The sequence below is a fragment of the Lampetra fluviatilis genome, chromosome 27 (genome assembly GCF_964198595.1).
Source record: "Lampetra fluviatilis chromosome 27, kcLamFluv1.1, whole genome shotgun sequence".
Classification (NCBI taxonomy): Eukaryota; Metazoa; Chordata; class Hyperoartia; order Petromyzontiformes; family Petromyzontidae; genus Lampetra; species Lampetra fluviatilis.
Window position 1 is genome coordinate 1451293 of NC_136301.1, and position 17753 is coordinate 1469045.

Sequence of the window (17753 nt, forward strand, 5' to 3'; positions counted from 1 at the left end):
GTGACGTCACCGTCACTTCGTGGTATCGGTGGTGATAACGATGATGGTGGTGATCGTGGTGGTCGACTGAGTCGATTCAGCTTCTAAATGAGTATCTGGTGCGGTGTGTAAACATCGCCACCAGGGGAGACAAAGGCGGCCGGGCGTAGTGTTGACCATCCACCCCCACGTGTGCCGAGCCGACCTTAATAAGATGCTCGCTATGAGCACTTGCCCCAACAGTCTGTTCAGGCTATACGGGGGATCTTTGGTGATGGTGGTGGTGATGGTGGTGGTGGTGATTGTGATGGGAGGTCAATTGCCTGTCCAGTGACCGCTGCGCTATCGATTCGTGTTCAATGTGTCCCAGACAGCAGGAGGGGGGCGGGGGGCGGGGTGAGGGGGAGATGTGGGGGAGGGGAGGTGCTGGGTGGGGGGGGGTGGAGGGAGGGGGAGGGAGGAGAGACACCCAGACACAAAGAAACATGGACACACGCAAACACAGGCATACAGAGAACCACACAGACACACGGACACCATATACACAAAGACAAAGAAACCCCGTGTAGCCTTAACATTATTTTGGGGAAAGTGCCGTTAGCGAGCGTCACCGGTGTGTAAACATTACCACTGGAGAGACACACAAACACACAGACACATACACACAGACACATACGCACAGACACGCTCCCCAAAGACACATACACACTAACACATACACAGACACACTGGCACATACACACTGACACACACAGACACATACACACAGACACACTGACACATACACACTGACACATACACACAGACACATACACACAGACACATACACACAGCCACACACACACTGACACATACACACACAGCCACACACACACTGACACATACACACATACACACAGACACACTGACACATACACACATACACACAGCCACATACACACATACACACACACTGACACATACACACAGACACATACACACAAACACATACACACAGCCACACACACTGACACATACACACAGACACATACACACATACACACAGCCACACACACACTGACACATACACACAGACACACTGACACTTTCACACAGACACATACACACATACACACAGCCACACACACACTGACACATACACACAGACACATACACACATACACACAGCCACACACACACTGACACATACACACAGACACACTGACACTTTCACACAGACACATACACACATACACACAGCCACACACACACTGACACATACACACATACACACACTGACACATACACACAGACACATACACACAGACACATACACACATACACACAGCCACACACACACTGACACATACACACATACACACAGACACACTGACACATACACACAGACACATACACACAGCCACACACACACTGACACATACACACACACACAGACACATACACACAGACACATACACACAGCCACATACACACAGACACACTGACACATACACACAGACACACTGACACATACACACAGACACATACACACATACACATAGACACATACACACTGACACATACACACAGCCACACACAGACACACACATACACACAGCCACATACGCACAGACACGCTCCCCAAAGACACACACACACATGTGCAGGCGTCAAGATACACACTCAAACTCGTAGAGAGACACAAAGACAAAGACACAAAGACAAAGATCCCCGTATATCCCTAACAGACTGTAGAAGCAAGTGCTGTAAGCGAGCACCTATGAAGGCTGGCACATACTTGTATATTTTATTATGGGTTTGTTGAATTGCAATGACGCAGAGGACACATATGTAGGATTTTAAAACCGACAGCATCTACATGATCAGGCAAACCCTTAAATCAAAGACTTCCCCGTCTATAAGAACAGGTAAGAGCCTGCAGATACGGGAAGTCATTTTATTCAACGCAGATGTGGAATAGATATCGTTGATATTCATATAATTGTAGATTTATACAATATCAGAACAAGTGTTATTGACAGGTAGACAAAGATCCCCCGTATAGCCTAAAACAGACTGTTGGGGCAAGTGCTGTTAGCGAGCACCTATGAAGGCTGGCACGGCACACGAGGGGGTGGGTGGCCAGCACCACGCCCGACCGCCTTTGTCTCCCCAGTGGCGATGTTTTTACACAACGCACCAGGTACTCGTTTGAGGCTGTGTCGACCTAGGGGAGGCCCAGGACCGGTTCAGATAATCTTCACCGGTGCCAGGTTTGTAGCGCAGCGCACTAACCGCTCCACATGCCATACACGGACACATATACAAAGACACACACAACACAAAGGCAAAGACTGCCCGTGTAACCTACATAGGCTGCTGGGGAAACTGCTGTTAATGGGCACCTAGACACGCGTAGAGACACAGATGCACAGAAAGACACAGAGACACACGTGGAGACACGGATACAGGGAGACACTAGCAGACACAGTCACACTGAGACACACGGGGAGACACCGGGAGATGCACAGAGACAAACGTGGACACACAGAGAGACACAGACACCCAGAGTGGCACAGGGAAACACGGAGAGACACTGAGAGACAAAGAGAGGCACAGGGACAGACATTTAGAGCTAAAGAGAGATGCACAGACACACAGAAACACATGGGGAGACACACATCGACACAAATGGAGACAGTGAGACACACAGAGGCAGACAGAGATAAAAAGAGACATTGGGAGACACACAGAAACAAACGGGGAGACACACATCGACACACATCGACACACATGGAGACAGATATACACACAGAGGCAGCAGACAGAGATAAAGAGAGACACTGGGAGACACACAGAGACACGTGGTGAGGCACAGAGAGACACAGAGACACACAGAGGCAGCAGACAGAGATAAAGAGAGACACTGGGAGACACACAGAGACACAGGGAGGCACAGAGAGACACAGAGACACACAGAGGCAGACAGAGATAAAGAGAGACACTGGGAGACACACAGAGACACGCGGTGCGGCACAGAGAGACACAGAGACACACAGAGGCAGCAGACAGAGATAAAGAGAGACACACAGAGACACATGGGGAGGCACAGAGAGACACAGAGACACAGAGACACACAGAGGCAGCAGACAGAGATAAAGAGAGACACACAGAGACACATGGGGAGGCACAGAGAGACACAGAGACACAGGGAGACACTGGAGGAGGAGGAGGTGGGGAGAGTTGATGCGTGACTGAGACGTGACTCATCACCTTGAAGAGAGAGAGAGAGAGCGCGCGGAGGAGCGTGGAGAGAGAAAGGAAGAAGACAGAGAGAGTGTGAAGGGAGAGAGTGGGAGCAGAGGAGAGGGTGGAGAGAGGAGCTGGAGGGAGGAACGTGGATGAGACAAGGACAGATGAGGAGAGAGAGGCAATGAGGCAGAGAGACAGGGAAGAGACGGGGAGAGCAAACGAGAGAGTCAGACATTCACACGGAGAGTCACGCGAACAAGGTCACAGGGAGACAAGACGGAGACACGCTGAGAGAATTCAGAGTTCGCATGACCGCGGAGGCCGCGCCATTCCACGTTCCTAGGTCGGGATCAGAATGATAATCCGTCCGGCGTGGGTGTCGGGTTGCGTGGGATTATTTTGGGACTGATTTTGCATTTTCACATAAATCCATGGGGGGGGGGGGGGGGGGTGGCGAGGAGGGGTGGGGGAGTTCATTGAAATTCATGCAGCCGCCCTTGAGAATGACACCTGGCAGACAGAGACACAACAAAGATCACCCGTGTAGCCTTAACAGACTGTTGGGGCAAGTGCTGTTAGCGAGTACCAATTTATGACAGCCGGTCACGGCACATGTGGGGGTGGGTGGTCAGGACCACGCCCGGCCGCCTTTGTCTCCCCGGCGGTGGCGATGTTTACACACCCCCCTCACCAGGCACTCATTTCGTAGCGCAGCGCGCTAACCTATCGCTCCAAAGACACAGATGCCTTGTATAGCCTCTACCGCAAAGCTACCGCTCCTCGTGCCTACGAAGACAAATATCCATCCCGTATAGGCTTTGAAGGCCGGCACGGCTGCCTTTGTCTCCCTCGGTGGCGATGTTTTCACATCGCAAAAGGTACTCATTTGAGGCTGAGTCGACCCAGCTGAGGCCCAAGACCGGTGCAGATCATCGTCACCGGCGCTGGTCGTGAGCGGGAATGGAACTCGGGACACCGGGAGCGCAGCGGCTCGTACACCAACCACTGCGCTACCCGTTCCCCATACAGACATCAAAGACAAAGATCCCCCGTATAGCCTTAACACGCTGTAGGGGCAAGTGCTGTTAGCGAGCACCTATGAAGGCCGGAACGGTACACGATGGGGTGGGTGGCCAGCACCACGCCCGACCGCCTTTGTCTCCCCCAGTGGCGATGTTTACACACCGCACCAGGTACTCATTGAGGTTGAGTCGACCCAACTGAGGCCCCAGACCGTGAGCGGGAATCAAACCCGTGTCGCCGGGTTCATAGCACAGTTATTCCTGAATTACACCGAGGCATCAATCAGCCTCCCCATTGTATCTGAACCAGATCGCAGATCTGGTATGGTTTCAGGCAAGGGTGGTTCTGCACGGACCTGGTATTCTCTGTCCCGTCAGCAAATGTACGGTACAGTCTGTTCTCATAGAACGCGGTAGTTGCATTCCTGAAGAACACCGCGTTATGGAAATATCGCGTTATAAACACATTCCTGTGGAGGGAGCTGGTAAGAACGTTGGGTTGCTCGGTCAATGGCCAGGGTCAACAGCGGCGTGGTGTATTCCGCAAATATGCCCGACTGTGAGGGCGGGCACAAGCCGGCGTGAGTAGGTTAAACGTTGAGTTTTATAAGGGCACCACGGGGTGACCAGCCCCTCCCCACCCAGCCCCCACCCCTCCCACCCCCCACCCAGCCCCTCCCCTCCCACCCCCTCCCCTCCCAGCCCCACCCCTCCCACCCCCCACCCAGCCCCTCCCCTCCCCACCCTTCCCACCCAGCCCCTCCCCACCAAGCCCCTCCCCATTCAGCCCCTCCCTCCCCACCCAGCCCCTCCCTGCACGACGGACACAATAATCCCCTGTGGGTTGGTGTAACCAGGAGGTTCCTACCAGTACAATGTATAATATATGGGGGGGGGGGGGGGGTGAAGCACAGTCCGCGATAACGCGTGAGACGCGTACGCAGGCCGAGCAAAGACCGAGGCACGTGGGTAGCATCTCGAAGCATCCAGCAGCATCCCACTGCCTCGTGTGATGACGCTGTGCCGAGGCGACCGCCTATTGCTACTCGCGCGACGTCGTTCCGTTCACCTCGATCGCGTTATATCCAAATCGCACTCGCGCTATATAAAAAAAATGCGTTCCCTAACGCATTCATCGCGTTATATCCAATTCGCGTTATAGAACATACTATTTCAACAGGATCTACATCTCTGCTTTATTGGCCGGGTCAAGGCCTTCGATGCAAATGAAGAGGCCAGAGCTTTGGGTTGTTCTTTTAGAATTTTGGGACCACTGGCCCTCCGCAGACGGCCAGGGCCGTTCGTGGTGGTGGTGGTGGTGGGCAGGTCTGGGTAGCGCTGCGTGGCTGGGAGTCAGAGCTATTCATGACAAAGATCCCCCGTATAGCTTTAACATACTTTTGCGGCAAGTGCTGTTAGCAAGCGCCTATGAAGACCTGCACGGCACACGAGGGGGTGGGTGGCCAGCACCACGCCATTTCCTTAGTGGCGATGCTTGCACACAGCACCACGTACTCATTTGAGGCCGAGTCGACCTAGGGGAGGCGCAAGACCGGTTGCGATAATCGTATTTGGTCTTGGGGGCCTGTAAGCATGAATCAAACTGGGGTCGCCAGGTTCGTCTCGCAGCACGCGAACCACTGCGCCAACGCTCAGCACACATACACAGAAGCAGTGCCACACACTGCACTCGGGCCCGCGAGGGTTAAACACTTTATTATTATAATTATTATGATTTTGCTCAGCGAGTCCGTGAATAACACATCATCAGTAGCATCCGAGACGCGCGGGAGAGGATTGCGCCCTCCGGGCATGACACCAGGACGATCGTGTCGATTCGGGGTTGTGATTTGCTTCGTCTCGTTTGCGGTTTTCTGGGATTATTTTTAGCTCCCATTTTGTCGTTTTGTTCGCATCCGTTTCGTATGAAATGGTTCATTAGCATATCATTTACATAAAACAGGCGACATTTATACGATTTTTTAAATATATTAATTTAACAAAAAACTGTTAAAATGTGAATTATAACGTAAAAACTGATATATTATACCAAAGTGGATAAAGTCAGCCATATTCCAGTTGAGGCCCACTGCTCCATTCTCCCGACGGCCAATGCAGAGCCGTGCACAACGTGAAGCCCTTCAGCACATGACAACACCGCACGTGTTGTAAGGAAGTGCTCAATCTATCCAGTCAGCCACCTCCAAGGCTTCTCTCCTTTCAATTTCACAATTTCCGTGACCGTGGCAGCAAAAAAAAATCGTAGGCCGAGAATGACCAGCAATCCGAGTGATAGTGCGTGCGAGAACCCCGTGACGATGTATGCCTCCGCAGCTCCAAGAGCGGCCGATGGTGCATCACGGGCCGGTGCGTGTTCGAGACGGACGCTGGGAATGTCGTGGCAAGACGGGATGAGCGACGCCGGAGTGACAGGTGGGGAGCCTCGTCGTAGATGAGATCGGGCAACAGCGGATCCCTCCCACATGCACACTCACTCACTGGCTGAAACCATCTTAACACGTATAGAACCGCAGAGCAGTTGTTTGTCGGTAGCGCCGGCTCACGCCACCTGGCAGCCTTCCAGCAGCTCGCCTGCGGTTCCTACCCGGCGATTGTGAGCACGCAGTTCGCATGAACACCGCTTTCTTGAACTCATCACGAGATTGATGTGTTTGTGTTTAGCTGGGTGGGGCGCGTGTGCAGGGTGGAGTGGGAGAAGGCCGATTGCCAAGACGGGCGTGGGAGCGGTCGTCTCCACGGGCCCAGCGACTGAGGGGAAGACACCTAAGAGCAGATCAGAATATTTATTTATTTATACCGGAGTAATCTGATGAGCTATAATGCTTTTTCCACAGATGTCTCGATGGCGGAGGTCGCCGCGCGTCGAGGAGTGGTGGTGGCACCCTCGCCTATGGCATTGAGGCCTTCTCGAAATGCAAATTCAATTGTTACGTTCATGCTAACGGAGAAGGGGAGGAGAGGCGAATAACGAGACGGAACAAAACTAGAAACGAGAGGGAACCGAGACGGTAAAAACCGAAACAACGATAATCAAATTGTGACCCCCGCAAGTGGGTGACGATTCACCTGGGGGAGGCGGGGGGAGGTGGGTGGGTGGGTGGGATGGAGCCGAGTGAATGCACAAGCCGCAGCCATCACTTGCATCTACAGCAAACACACAACTACCCACGGCAAGCACGGAGTGTTTCTGAAGATCAGGGAGAGGACGGGAACCACACAAGGCTGACGACACAAACACCAAAATGACGTCGTGCGCGGATCACGAATCACAACAACTACAAACCCAGAGTAGGGATCGAGGGGGGGGGCAAAGGGGCCGACGCTCGGCAATTCACGCAAAACACAAAATCTCTCGGTGTGGGTGGTGAGGGGAGGCAGGGGGCGGGTGGGAGGGGGTGTCGACGACACAGGATATGACATCACAATGATTGGGCTTAAGAGGAAGTGACGCCGCGCAAAAATAATTAAAAAAATAAAAATTTACATCAGAGCGCGGAAAAAAAAACTATGGTTGCCGAAATGCACGGCGATTGCCCATCCGATGAACGGACGGTCGGTTGGTGATATCGTCAGCCAATGGAGAGGAAGGGGGCAGCATCAGTGAGGGGGGGGGCTCTGAGCGAGGTGGTAGCAGAGGTGTGGGGGGGGGCAGTACCCAGGGGGGTGGAACAAGATGGAGCAGAGCCACATGGGACGTGTCACCAATGAGGTGTGCGACAATACTAGATGGGAGCGGAATTAATGGATGGGGGACAGAGGTAATACGAGAAGGGGGGGGGGTGTGGTGCTTATGAAAGGGGGGCATCACTAGACACCTGGGTGGAGCGGGGGGTGGGAGGTTGGTGAGAGGGAGTCTAATCGGCCTTGAGCCTTTGGTTGGTCATGCGGTAGATGAGGCTGTCGCGGCCCGGGTCCATGTTCCACATCCCGTAGGAGACGGCGATGATGGCGAGAGCCATGGCCAGCATGAGCCACAGCACGATGTTGAAGACCACGGCGTAGTTGTAGTTGTAGCGGTACGCCAGGTTGTAGGGGTTCTGCAAGTCCACCTGATGCACACAGACAAAGGGGGTCACCACCCCCCTCACCACTGTAGCCTTCGCACAAACTGTTGTTGTGGCAAGTACGCCGATGAAGGCTGACACGTCGCAACTAAGGGGGTGGGTGGCCTGCACCACGCCCGGTTGGCTTCGTCTCCCAGCTGCACACCGCGTGGTGGTGGTGGTGCTGTGTGGTGGTGGTGGTGGTGCCGCGTGGTGGTGCCGGTGCCGGTGCGTGGTGTCGCCTGATGGTGGTGCCGTCTCCCACCTTGCTCCGTGTCTCCCGCAGCTGCAGCACGGAGCGCGCCCTGCGCAGGGACGGCTCCGGAGCGGTGGCCACCGTAAGCGCCGCCACCACCACCTCCCCTCCCCACACGCCGGCCACGTCCTCCGCAAACTAGGGCACAGAAAGCGGGACAGCGTCGCCACGGTGACCGTGACCACGGGAGGGCTGCCGTTACCGTGTGTGTGGTTGGTTACCGAGGTCACCTTTACGGACTCCTTGCCACCCCGGGGTGACGATGCGGCACAATGCACACGCAGCCGGCACAGTTGGGCGAGTGGCGTGGACGACTCCGTACCGGCGAGATGAACGAATCGACGAAAAGCAATACAAACGAGACGGGGGGTCAATACCAAAATCGAATCGAAACAAAAATGTGTCGACCTGTGGATAGAGGAGCGGGTGGGGGGGTGGGGGCGAGAGGTTACCTGGGCAACGGCGTGTCCCAGCATGCTCCTCGCCTCCTCCGCCTGAGCGGACCCATCGCCATGACGACGCACCACTCCCAGCAGCCCCCCCAACTCCACGGCAACTACGGCTGGGGAGGCTGGGCTAGCGGAGGTTACCTACACACGGGTTGGGGGTTGGGGGGGGACACACACCAAACGCTCACCCATCTCATCCCCCCCTTGTTCTGTGGGTCCGGCGAACAAGGCGTCACGTGACGAGGGTCACTGATCACTCACGGAGCAGCGCAGACCGCTGCGTTGGAGAGCGGCCCGCGGAAGCGGAGATCACAGAACTACTCCTCCAAAACAGCTTCAAAATTACTGGGGTAGCACTTTCCGACCCGGCCTGGTGCGGAGAGAATGTTCGTCGCACGGGCAGTCAACCCAATGTTTAAATTCTCAAGAGCTGCACTCAAATTAGTGCAGAATCAAGGTTTTCAAACGACGCATTTGTATTTTGTTGTTTTTGTTTGTGCAGTCACCGGAGAGACCATCATCGACTTCGCTGCACTTGAGAAGCCGGTTTCATGCGCCGAGGCTGTGCTGCCGGGAACCCGGATTCAAACCCAGGATCTCAGCGCTGCCGGCCCCAGCGCCCTCTGACATTTGACCTCTCGAACCCATCGATGGCGAGGTTTGAAGTGGCCGGGTGGCTCAGAGGTCAGCGGTCAAAAACGCAGAGCCAGCACCGGGTTTCGGACGCACAACCACAGCGGTTAAACCAGGGTTCTCAAGCACACAAGAGAGCTGATGGCTTCAGCCCGGTCACCAAAGATCGGTGCATAGACTCACAGATCCACAGACTCACATAGTCTCTTATTCTCATACAGACCCCATAGACTTGTATAGATATCCAGTGATTCACATAGACCCCAGTTGTTCTGAAAATAGGTTCTCAAGCGCAGAGTTGACGGTGTCAGCCTGGTCACCAAAGACTCGCATTGAGACCCCGAGACCTACAGACTCATTGTTGATATTCCAGGATATGGTCGATTCCTCACCCTTGTGTGGCCATTGGTGATTAAGTTACAATCAAAATGATGGACAGTCGTCTTTAAAATCAATGGCAGTTTGATGACAATGGCGATGGCAATGATGAACGCATTTTGCAATAAATGAAAGCTTGATGATGATGTAAACATCTTTCTATAAACATTTGATCACGAGGATGGCATAAAATTTGAATGAGCAAATTAACGCTAGAATTATGAGAACATCTTTGAGTCATTCATTGTAGTAAGATGATGACGATGCTAGCTGAGAGGTGAGTGGGAGGTGGAAGAGGAGAGGGGATGAGTAGGAGAGGTGAGAGAGTGGGAGGAGAGGTGAGAGAGCGGGAGGAGAGGTGAGAGAGTGGGAGGAGAGGTGAGAGAGTGGGCAGAGAAGGTGGTGAGAGGGAGGAGAGGTGAGAGAGTGGGAGGAGAGGTGAGAGATTGGGAGGAGAGGTGAGAGAGTGGGCAGAGAAGGTGGTGAGAGGGAGGAGAGGTGAGAGAGTGGGAGGAGAGGTGAGAGATTGGGAGGAGAGGTGAGAGTGGGAGGAGAGGTGAGAGATTGGGAGGAGAGGTGAGAGTGGGAGGAGAGGTGAGAGTGGGAGGAGAGGTGAGAGAGTGGGCAGAGAAGGTGGTGAGAGGGAGGAGAGGGTAGAGTGACGTACGGCCTTCGCAAACTCTTGCAGCAAGCGCAGCTCCAGCAGGAACTCCGCATCCTCCTGCGCACCCCACGCACACAGACACACAGACACACGCACACAGACACGCACACAGACACACGAACACTCGGACACTCGGACACGCGCGTTTCCCAGTGACGCCCCCCCCCCCCCCACAAAAAACTCACTTGCGTGAAACCTGCCTTTCCATACAAATGAAAGAGATGATATTGGGCGTTTCCATAAATCGCCACGGGGTGGCGCGCTCGCCCTGTTGGAATCCCATGCCGGTGAATTCGGAGGCGACAATCGAGGAACCACGACTCCGGCAGGAACCGGCAGCATCCACGCAGGAACACGGACAAGGCGCACGCAAAGACAAATACACACGCACACACCCCCACAGACGCGCACACACACACTAAGATCCCCAGAGCCGTACTCGCTATTGTGGCAAGTGCTGTTTGGCAGCCACCTATTACGGCCGGTGCAGTGTATTAGCAGGCGGTGTGGTCTCCCCGGTGCTGTTAACACATCGCACCAACTTCTCATTTGAGACCGAGTCGACCTTGGGGAGGCGCAGGACTGGTCCAAATAACCCGTCACTGGTGTTGGTGGCAGTGAGCGGCGATCGAAATCGGGTCGCCAGGTTTGTAGTGCAGGGTGCTAACCGCTACACTACCGCCCCCCCCCCCACACACATACATTGACACCCACAAGAACCGCCATTCCCCACGAAGTGGCGATGACGTCACTACCGCGCTGTGCCAGGCTATGTGCACTTTGAGGCCACACACACAGGCACACATACATATACTAAAATGCAAAGACAAAGAGCCCCCCGTATAGTCTTACCAGACTGTAGGAGCACGTACTGTTAGCGAGCAGCACCTATGAAGGCTGCCACGGCACACGATGGGGTGGGTGGCCAACACCACGCCCGGCCACCTTCGTCCCCCTAGTGGCGATGTTTACACACCGCTACACCAGGTACTCATTTGAGGTGGAGTCGACCTACCTACGGGAGGCCCAGGAACGGTTCGCTGGTGTTGGCCGTGAGTGGGAATCTAACCCGGGCCAGCTCTGTAGCACACGCGCACACACACACGTACCGACACGCGCGTGCACACACACGTACCGACACACGCGCGCGCACACACACACACGTACCGACACACGCGCGCGCACACACACACACGTACCGACACACGCGCGTGCACACACACACACGTACCGACACACGCGCGTGCACACACACGTACCGACACACGCGCGCGCACACACACACACGTACCGACACACGCGCGCGCGCGCACACACACACACGTACCGACACACGCGCGCGCACACACACAAACGAACCTGCACGGTGACATTAAGGGACGACCCAGGCGCGATGGCCGTGTTGAGGTTGCGAGGTCGCAGGTTTTCCCACTGCGCGATTTGAGAAAATGCCTTTCCAAAGCCGTACATGAACTGCACACAGACACACGAGACAAAGATCCCCCACACAGCCTTCACCTGACTGTTGGGGCAAGTGCTGTTAAGCGAGCACCTATGAAGGCCGGCACGGCACACGAGGGGAGTGGGCCGGGCGGGGTGGCCAACATCACGCCCGGCCGCCTTCGTCTCTCCCCAGTGCTCACACCACCACGCCAGGTCCTCGTTTAACGGTGAGTCGACATAGGAGAGGTCCGGGACAGGCTCAAATATTTGCCGCTATTATTGGTTGCAAGCAAGAATCGAACTCCGCTTGCCGGGTTCGTAGCGCAGTGTGCTACGACCACTGCATTACCCACTGCCCACACACACACACATTCAAATCAATACATTATACCCGATGAGAGTAGATAAACCGAGCACCAATTTGAGGGCTCACCTGATGCATGGGCGAGTACTCCAGCATCAGCGAGTCATCCCCGAAGGACGACTCCAGCGAATTGCTCACCCACGACAAGTCAACCGGCACCGTCTGCTCCACACACGTACACACACACGTACACAGCGGCAACATTAGCAGCGGTAACAAGAGCATGGGCAGCATGAATGTTTTGATGTGCGTGCACGTGTGTGTGCATACAAGCATACGTGTGTGTACATGAGTGTCTGTCTGTGTATGCCTGTGTGTGCGTATAAGCAAGTGTGTATACGCGTGTAAGTGTATGCGTGCGCCTGCATGCGCCTGCGTGCGCGTATGTGCGCGTATGTGCGCGTATGTGCGCGTATGTGCGCGTATGTGCGCGTATGTGCGCGTATGTGCGCGTACGTGAGCGACGCGGTAGGAGGCGATGGCCTTGGGCAGGAGTCGCTCGTCTGCCCCCAGCAGGGAGAGGAGCAGGAAGGCGCGGGGACGGAGAAACACATCACCTGCTGCGAGGCCGCCCCACGGGAGCTCCTGCATCACCACATCACCACATCAACATCTCATCGTCAACATCATCGTCAATATTATCATCACTACACCATCACCACTATCGACATTAACACACAGCCACCATCAAGACCACCATGGCCATTACCACCACTCTGTTACCAAATAATTACTCCCACCATCATCTTCATCATCCACACAATCACGACCATCATCAGATGCCACCACAAACACCACTACCAGTCAATCAAAATCATTATTCACTCACCATCACGAATATCACCACCATGGAAACTATCACCATCACCACCATAAACAATCACCACTATCAATGGCATCAAACACCACCACCCAAACCACCACGATCACCACCACAATCACCACCACAATCACCACCACAGAAACCACCACAGAAACCACCACAGAAACCACCACAGAAACCACCACAGAAACCACCACAATCACCACCACAGAAACCACCACAATCACCACCACAGAAACCACCACGATCACCACCACGATCACCACCACCATCACCACCATCATCACCACCCACCATCACCACAACTATTAGGCCCCCCCCACAGCGGGCCCCACCTGCTCCACAGAGAACCCCATGGCCAGCGAGACGAGGTCTCCGACGCGGTCCCCAGGCAGCGCCGCCTCCTCCTTGGCGAGCGGCACGTACGCGGGCGCCCGCAGCACCAGCAGCCCGTCCGCCGGCGGCGGCGCCTCCGCTGCCGCGCCTGATCATCACACCAAACGCGAAGCGTTCAAGCGGTGCAGCACCCACGGCTGTCGGCACGTGGCAAGCTTCATCCTGAAGATGAGATTTTGATTTTTTTTTTTTTGCTCGTCCATGGCACCATCAGCCCAATAACAACCAGCCCCCGCTGCTTTTCTAACGTGCGGCGCGCAAAGGAAGGCAGGCCACCCTTGACCCACGTGACGTGGCTGCCGTTCAGCTGGAGAACTTGGGAGGAGAAACTTTGGCTCGTGAGTAAGATGGGTCACGCTCCATTCACAAAGTGTTTTTATTTGCTATTTACTGGTGTAGCTTAGTCTTGCACAGTTCTCTTCAATTATAAAATATAATCATCATCGGCCATGATGTATCTACTGCTGGATGAAGGGCTCCACCCCCCAACCCCCACCCACTCACGCTGTCGCCACCTCTCTCGGTCTCACGACTCAACAATCCGTGTCGAGCTCCACGAGCAGAGAGCCGTTATCATCGCTCCATCTCCGTGGGGAAAACACCTCCAGTCAGCTCATTTTGTCAAAATCGCACCCCGGTGTCCGCCCGCGTGTCCCTCGAGGTCAGAAACACAGAGCCGGCACTGCCAAGTTCTTTGGTTCAAATCCCGGATTCAGCCGCCCTGCCAAGGAATAAACCGAGTACTCAAATGTGATGAGAGTGAATGGCCTCTCAGCCTGGTCACCGATGGCTTACACAGACCCCCAATAGATTAAAATAGAGACTTGAAGACTTGAGTTATGATTAAACCAGGTTCTCAAGTGCAGGGGAGTTGGTGGTCTGAACCTGGTTATCTTTGACCGCACACACACAAAAAAGACCCCGTCACATTAAACTTGGTTTTACGTGTAATTTGACAAAATACCAGCTGACAATTATTGAAGTATTGGATTGACAGTCAAAAGTGCAACCTCCAGCTAAAAGTCAGCCAAAATCTCCGTACCCTGAAGATGGGTCATAGTCCAAAACGTCAGTGATTATATGTTAATATTTTATAATGGAGTATTAATGTACGGTTATGTACAGTAGAGCCCTTTGTTAATGTTCTGGTGGATGAAGGCCTCTCCATTTCTGTGTTGTTTGACCATACTTCACCACACGGGTCAGATTAGTGAAGGATGAGGCCAAGACTGGATCTGGTATCACTCGCCACCGGTGTTAGCCGTGGCTGGGAATCGAACCCAGGTCACCACATAGGGCAGTGCAGCAAAATCCACTGTTGTACTGAGCTTTTACGTGCCAACGTCTATGCCCCATGCCTTCACCAACCCGCACTTACTAGTATGGTGAAATATGGTATGGTAAAAAAGAGACACATCGCCTACATGGAGTAGGAAAGCTCCATCCAGCAGTGGATTGACAAAGGGGGCTGTACATGTCCATGGGTGTACATGTGTGCAAACGTAATTGTGGGTATGACTGTATGGGCTCATGAAAAGCGCTTGCCCAAAAACAAAATAAAGGTCCACACAGGAATCTTTGTGTGTGTGTATGTATATGGGGAGCGGCGACCCGAGTTCAATTCCCACTCATAGCCAACACCAGTGACGATTATCTTAACCGGTCCTGGGCCTCCCCTAAGTCGACTCAGCCTCAAATGAGTACCTGGTACAGTGTGTAGACATCGCCACTAGGGAGACAAAGGCGATCGGGCGTGGTGCTGGCCACCCACTCCTTCGTCTACGGTTCCGGCCTTCATTGGTGATCGCTAGCAGCACTTGCCCGAACAGTCTATTAAGGCTATACGGGGGTTCTTTGTATTTGTGTGTATATACAAGTGCGTATGTTCACGTGTGTGCAGCATGTACGTGTGTATTGAGGGTTGCACTGTAAACAAGGACCAGCATGTGCAATGTGTTTGGTGTTGATGATATCAGCATCTACACTCAGCTCTGCTCCGGTTTTATCCCAACTCCAGGCCACAAACACTGGCCACATTCAGAGGGAACCGGACCTCGCCAGACTTAAGTCTTTGCGTCCCCTCATGCACCAACAAAGGGCAGCGTGCCCTCCATTACTCGCCTCACCATCCAAAAGGACAATAAACTAACACAACATGTAGTTCTAAAATAAGTTATTTTTCCATCAAGCTCCAGTGGCTTCATAATATCGGAAGAGCGTTCTAGACGGCCGCAGAAGCGCATCTAAAAGCACGCGATGCAGTGCTCGTTTTAATGTTTGTTCGTGATGTGCCGTATAATCTAATAATTAGTTTCTTGTGTTTTTTTCTCTCAAGTTTGCACAGAAATTCTCCGGTGTGAACCAGAATGGAGACGCAAGCAATGATCCACACTAACTCGCTCGCAACCTGGGGGCGCCACGGTGGCTAGGAGATGTTAACTATCTCGCCTGGTATACAGGAGGTCGTGAGTTCGATCTCGAACCCGACGCCTGCTGCATATTTGGAGTTTTCGTGTCTCTCTCATCATCATCACGGTGGCTAGGAGATGTTAACTACCTCGCCTGGTATACAGGAGGTCGTGTGTTCGATCCCGACCCTGACGCCTGCTGCTGTAGATTTGGAGTTTGCGTGTCTCTCTCCCCGGAGTCGCGTGGATTTTTATCCAGGTCCTCCGGTTTTTCCCTCCACATTTAGAATCAACATCATAAAGAATTTGACTGCTATAAATTCCCACGTGATCAGCCACTTCGTTGAGCTATCACTTGTGACGGCCAGGTCGCTTCTGAAAAGAGTTGTAATAGTTCAGTGGACCTTGCCTGGTAAAATAACAAAAACGTGGACAGTTACAGTTACCTCACCATCGCCAAACCACGCCAAACCAAAGCGTTAATTCAAAACCGAACTTTGCTGTTGCAATGCGACGTGCAACTTCAACAGTTACCCTAGAGATTAATAATGGTAACACTTGCGCTGATGGTGGTTGGTGGTAGTGTTGAGGATGTTGGGAATGGTAGCAGTGGTCGTAAACATTTCGATTGATGTGAAGGTTATAGAGTTATTATGTTGAGAGCGGAGATGACGGTGGTCGTGGTAATAATAAGTATGGTAATTGATGTTCGATATGGTTGATGGTGGTAGTGATGGCAATGGTGGTAATGGTGATAATGATAGTAGTGATGTAGGTAATAGTTTTGTGGCACTGTGGTAACGATGGTGGTAGCTGTGGTGATGTTGATCACTATCACAATCACCACCACAGTTAACGCCTTCATCAGAATAATTACAACCCACACAACCACTACCCACGATCCAACCAATCTTCATAAGGAACCAACCCAACTATATACACACACGAAAACACGTCACAATTTCATTACAAATAAAATCGTTAACACTCGTTTCGATAAACATTTCTCCTTAAACCCAACAAAACCCATTCCCAGGTCAATATCTCTCGAGGCCGACCAGGACAAGCCCCCCACTTACCGGCCTTCCCTCACTTCCGGTCGGCGGGGCTGCCAAGGCAAGACCGAGGCCTGAGTTCCGAAGCGGACCAGGCCTTGCCTCCCCGTCCCCACTCGCTACTCGTCGTGTGGCCCTTAAAACGCGAACCTCGACTCCGACCGCTTCTCACCCTGCACGAGAAGGACGAGAGCCGCGAGGGCGGCGAGGAGGAGGAGGCGGCGGAGGCGAAGCGGCGCGGCTGACGGGGCCATGGTCGCAGCGGCAGCAGCTGGAGGCGACATCGACGGAGGCGCTTGCGGGAGTCGTCGCGAGTCAGCTGACTGCGGTGGTCCCGTGACACCGGGACACGCCCTCATGAATATTCATGAGGCGAGGCCGCACCCCCCTAATTTGAATAATGTCAACGTTAATTTACAACCGTAGCGGAGGGTATTATTTTATTTTTTATTAATTTTTATTTCATTTTTTTACCTACGTGACTTTACCGAAAGAACTAAGAGTATGAATGATTGCAGTCACGAAAGCTTCAAATCTAGAATTACGTAGCGGAGGGGTTTTTTTTGGAGTTCGATCGCGTAAATATAT

General features: G+C 53.4%; 1 protein-coding gene across 1 annotated transcript; it reads right to left on the reverse strand.

Annotated features, from left to right (window-relative positions):
* Positions 1 to 5932: 5932 nt before the first annotated feature.
* Positions 5933 to 17495, reverse strand: ATP6AP2 (ATPase H+ transporting accessory protein 2). The gene is made up of 9 exons (XM_078868998.1): positions 17338 to 17495; positions 13642 to 13790; positions 12940 to 13068; positions 12553 to 12645; positions 12036 to 12149; positions 10680 to 10733; positions 9005 to 9142; positions 8562 to 8690; positions 5933 to 8302 (listed from the first exon to the last, which is right to left on the reverse strand). The coding sequence occupies exons 1-9, from the start codon at positions 17447 to 17449 to the stop codon at positions 8108 to 8110; spliced, it is 1113 nt and encodes a 370-aa protein (XP_078725124.1). The 5' UTR covers positions 17450 to 17495; the 3' UTR covers positions 5933 to 8107.
* Positions 17496 to 17753: the final 258 nt, after the last annotated feature.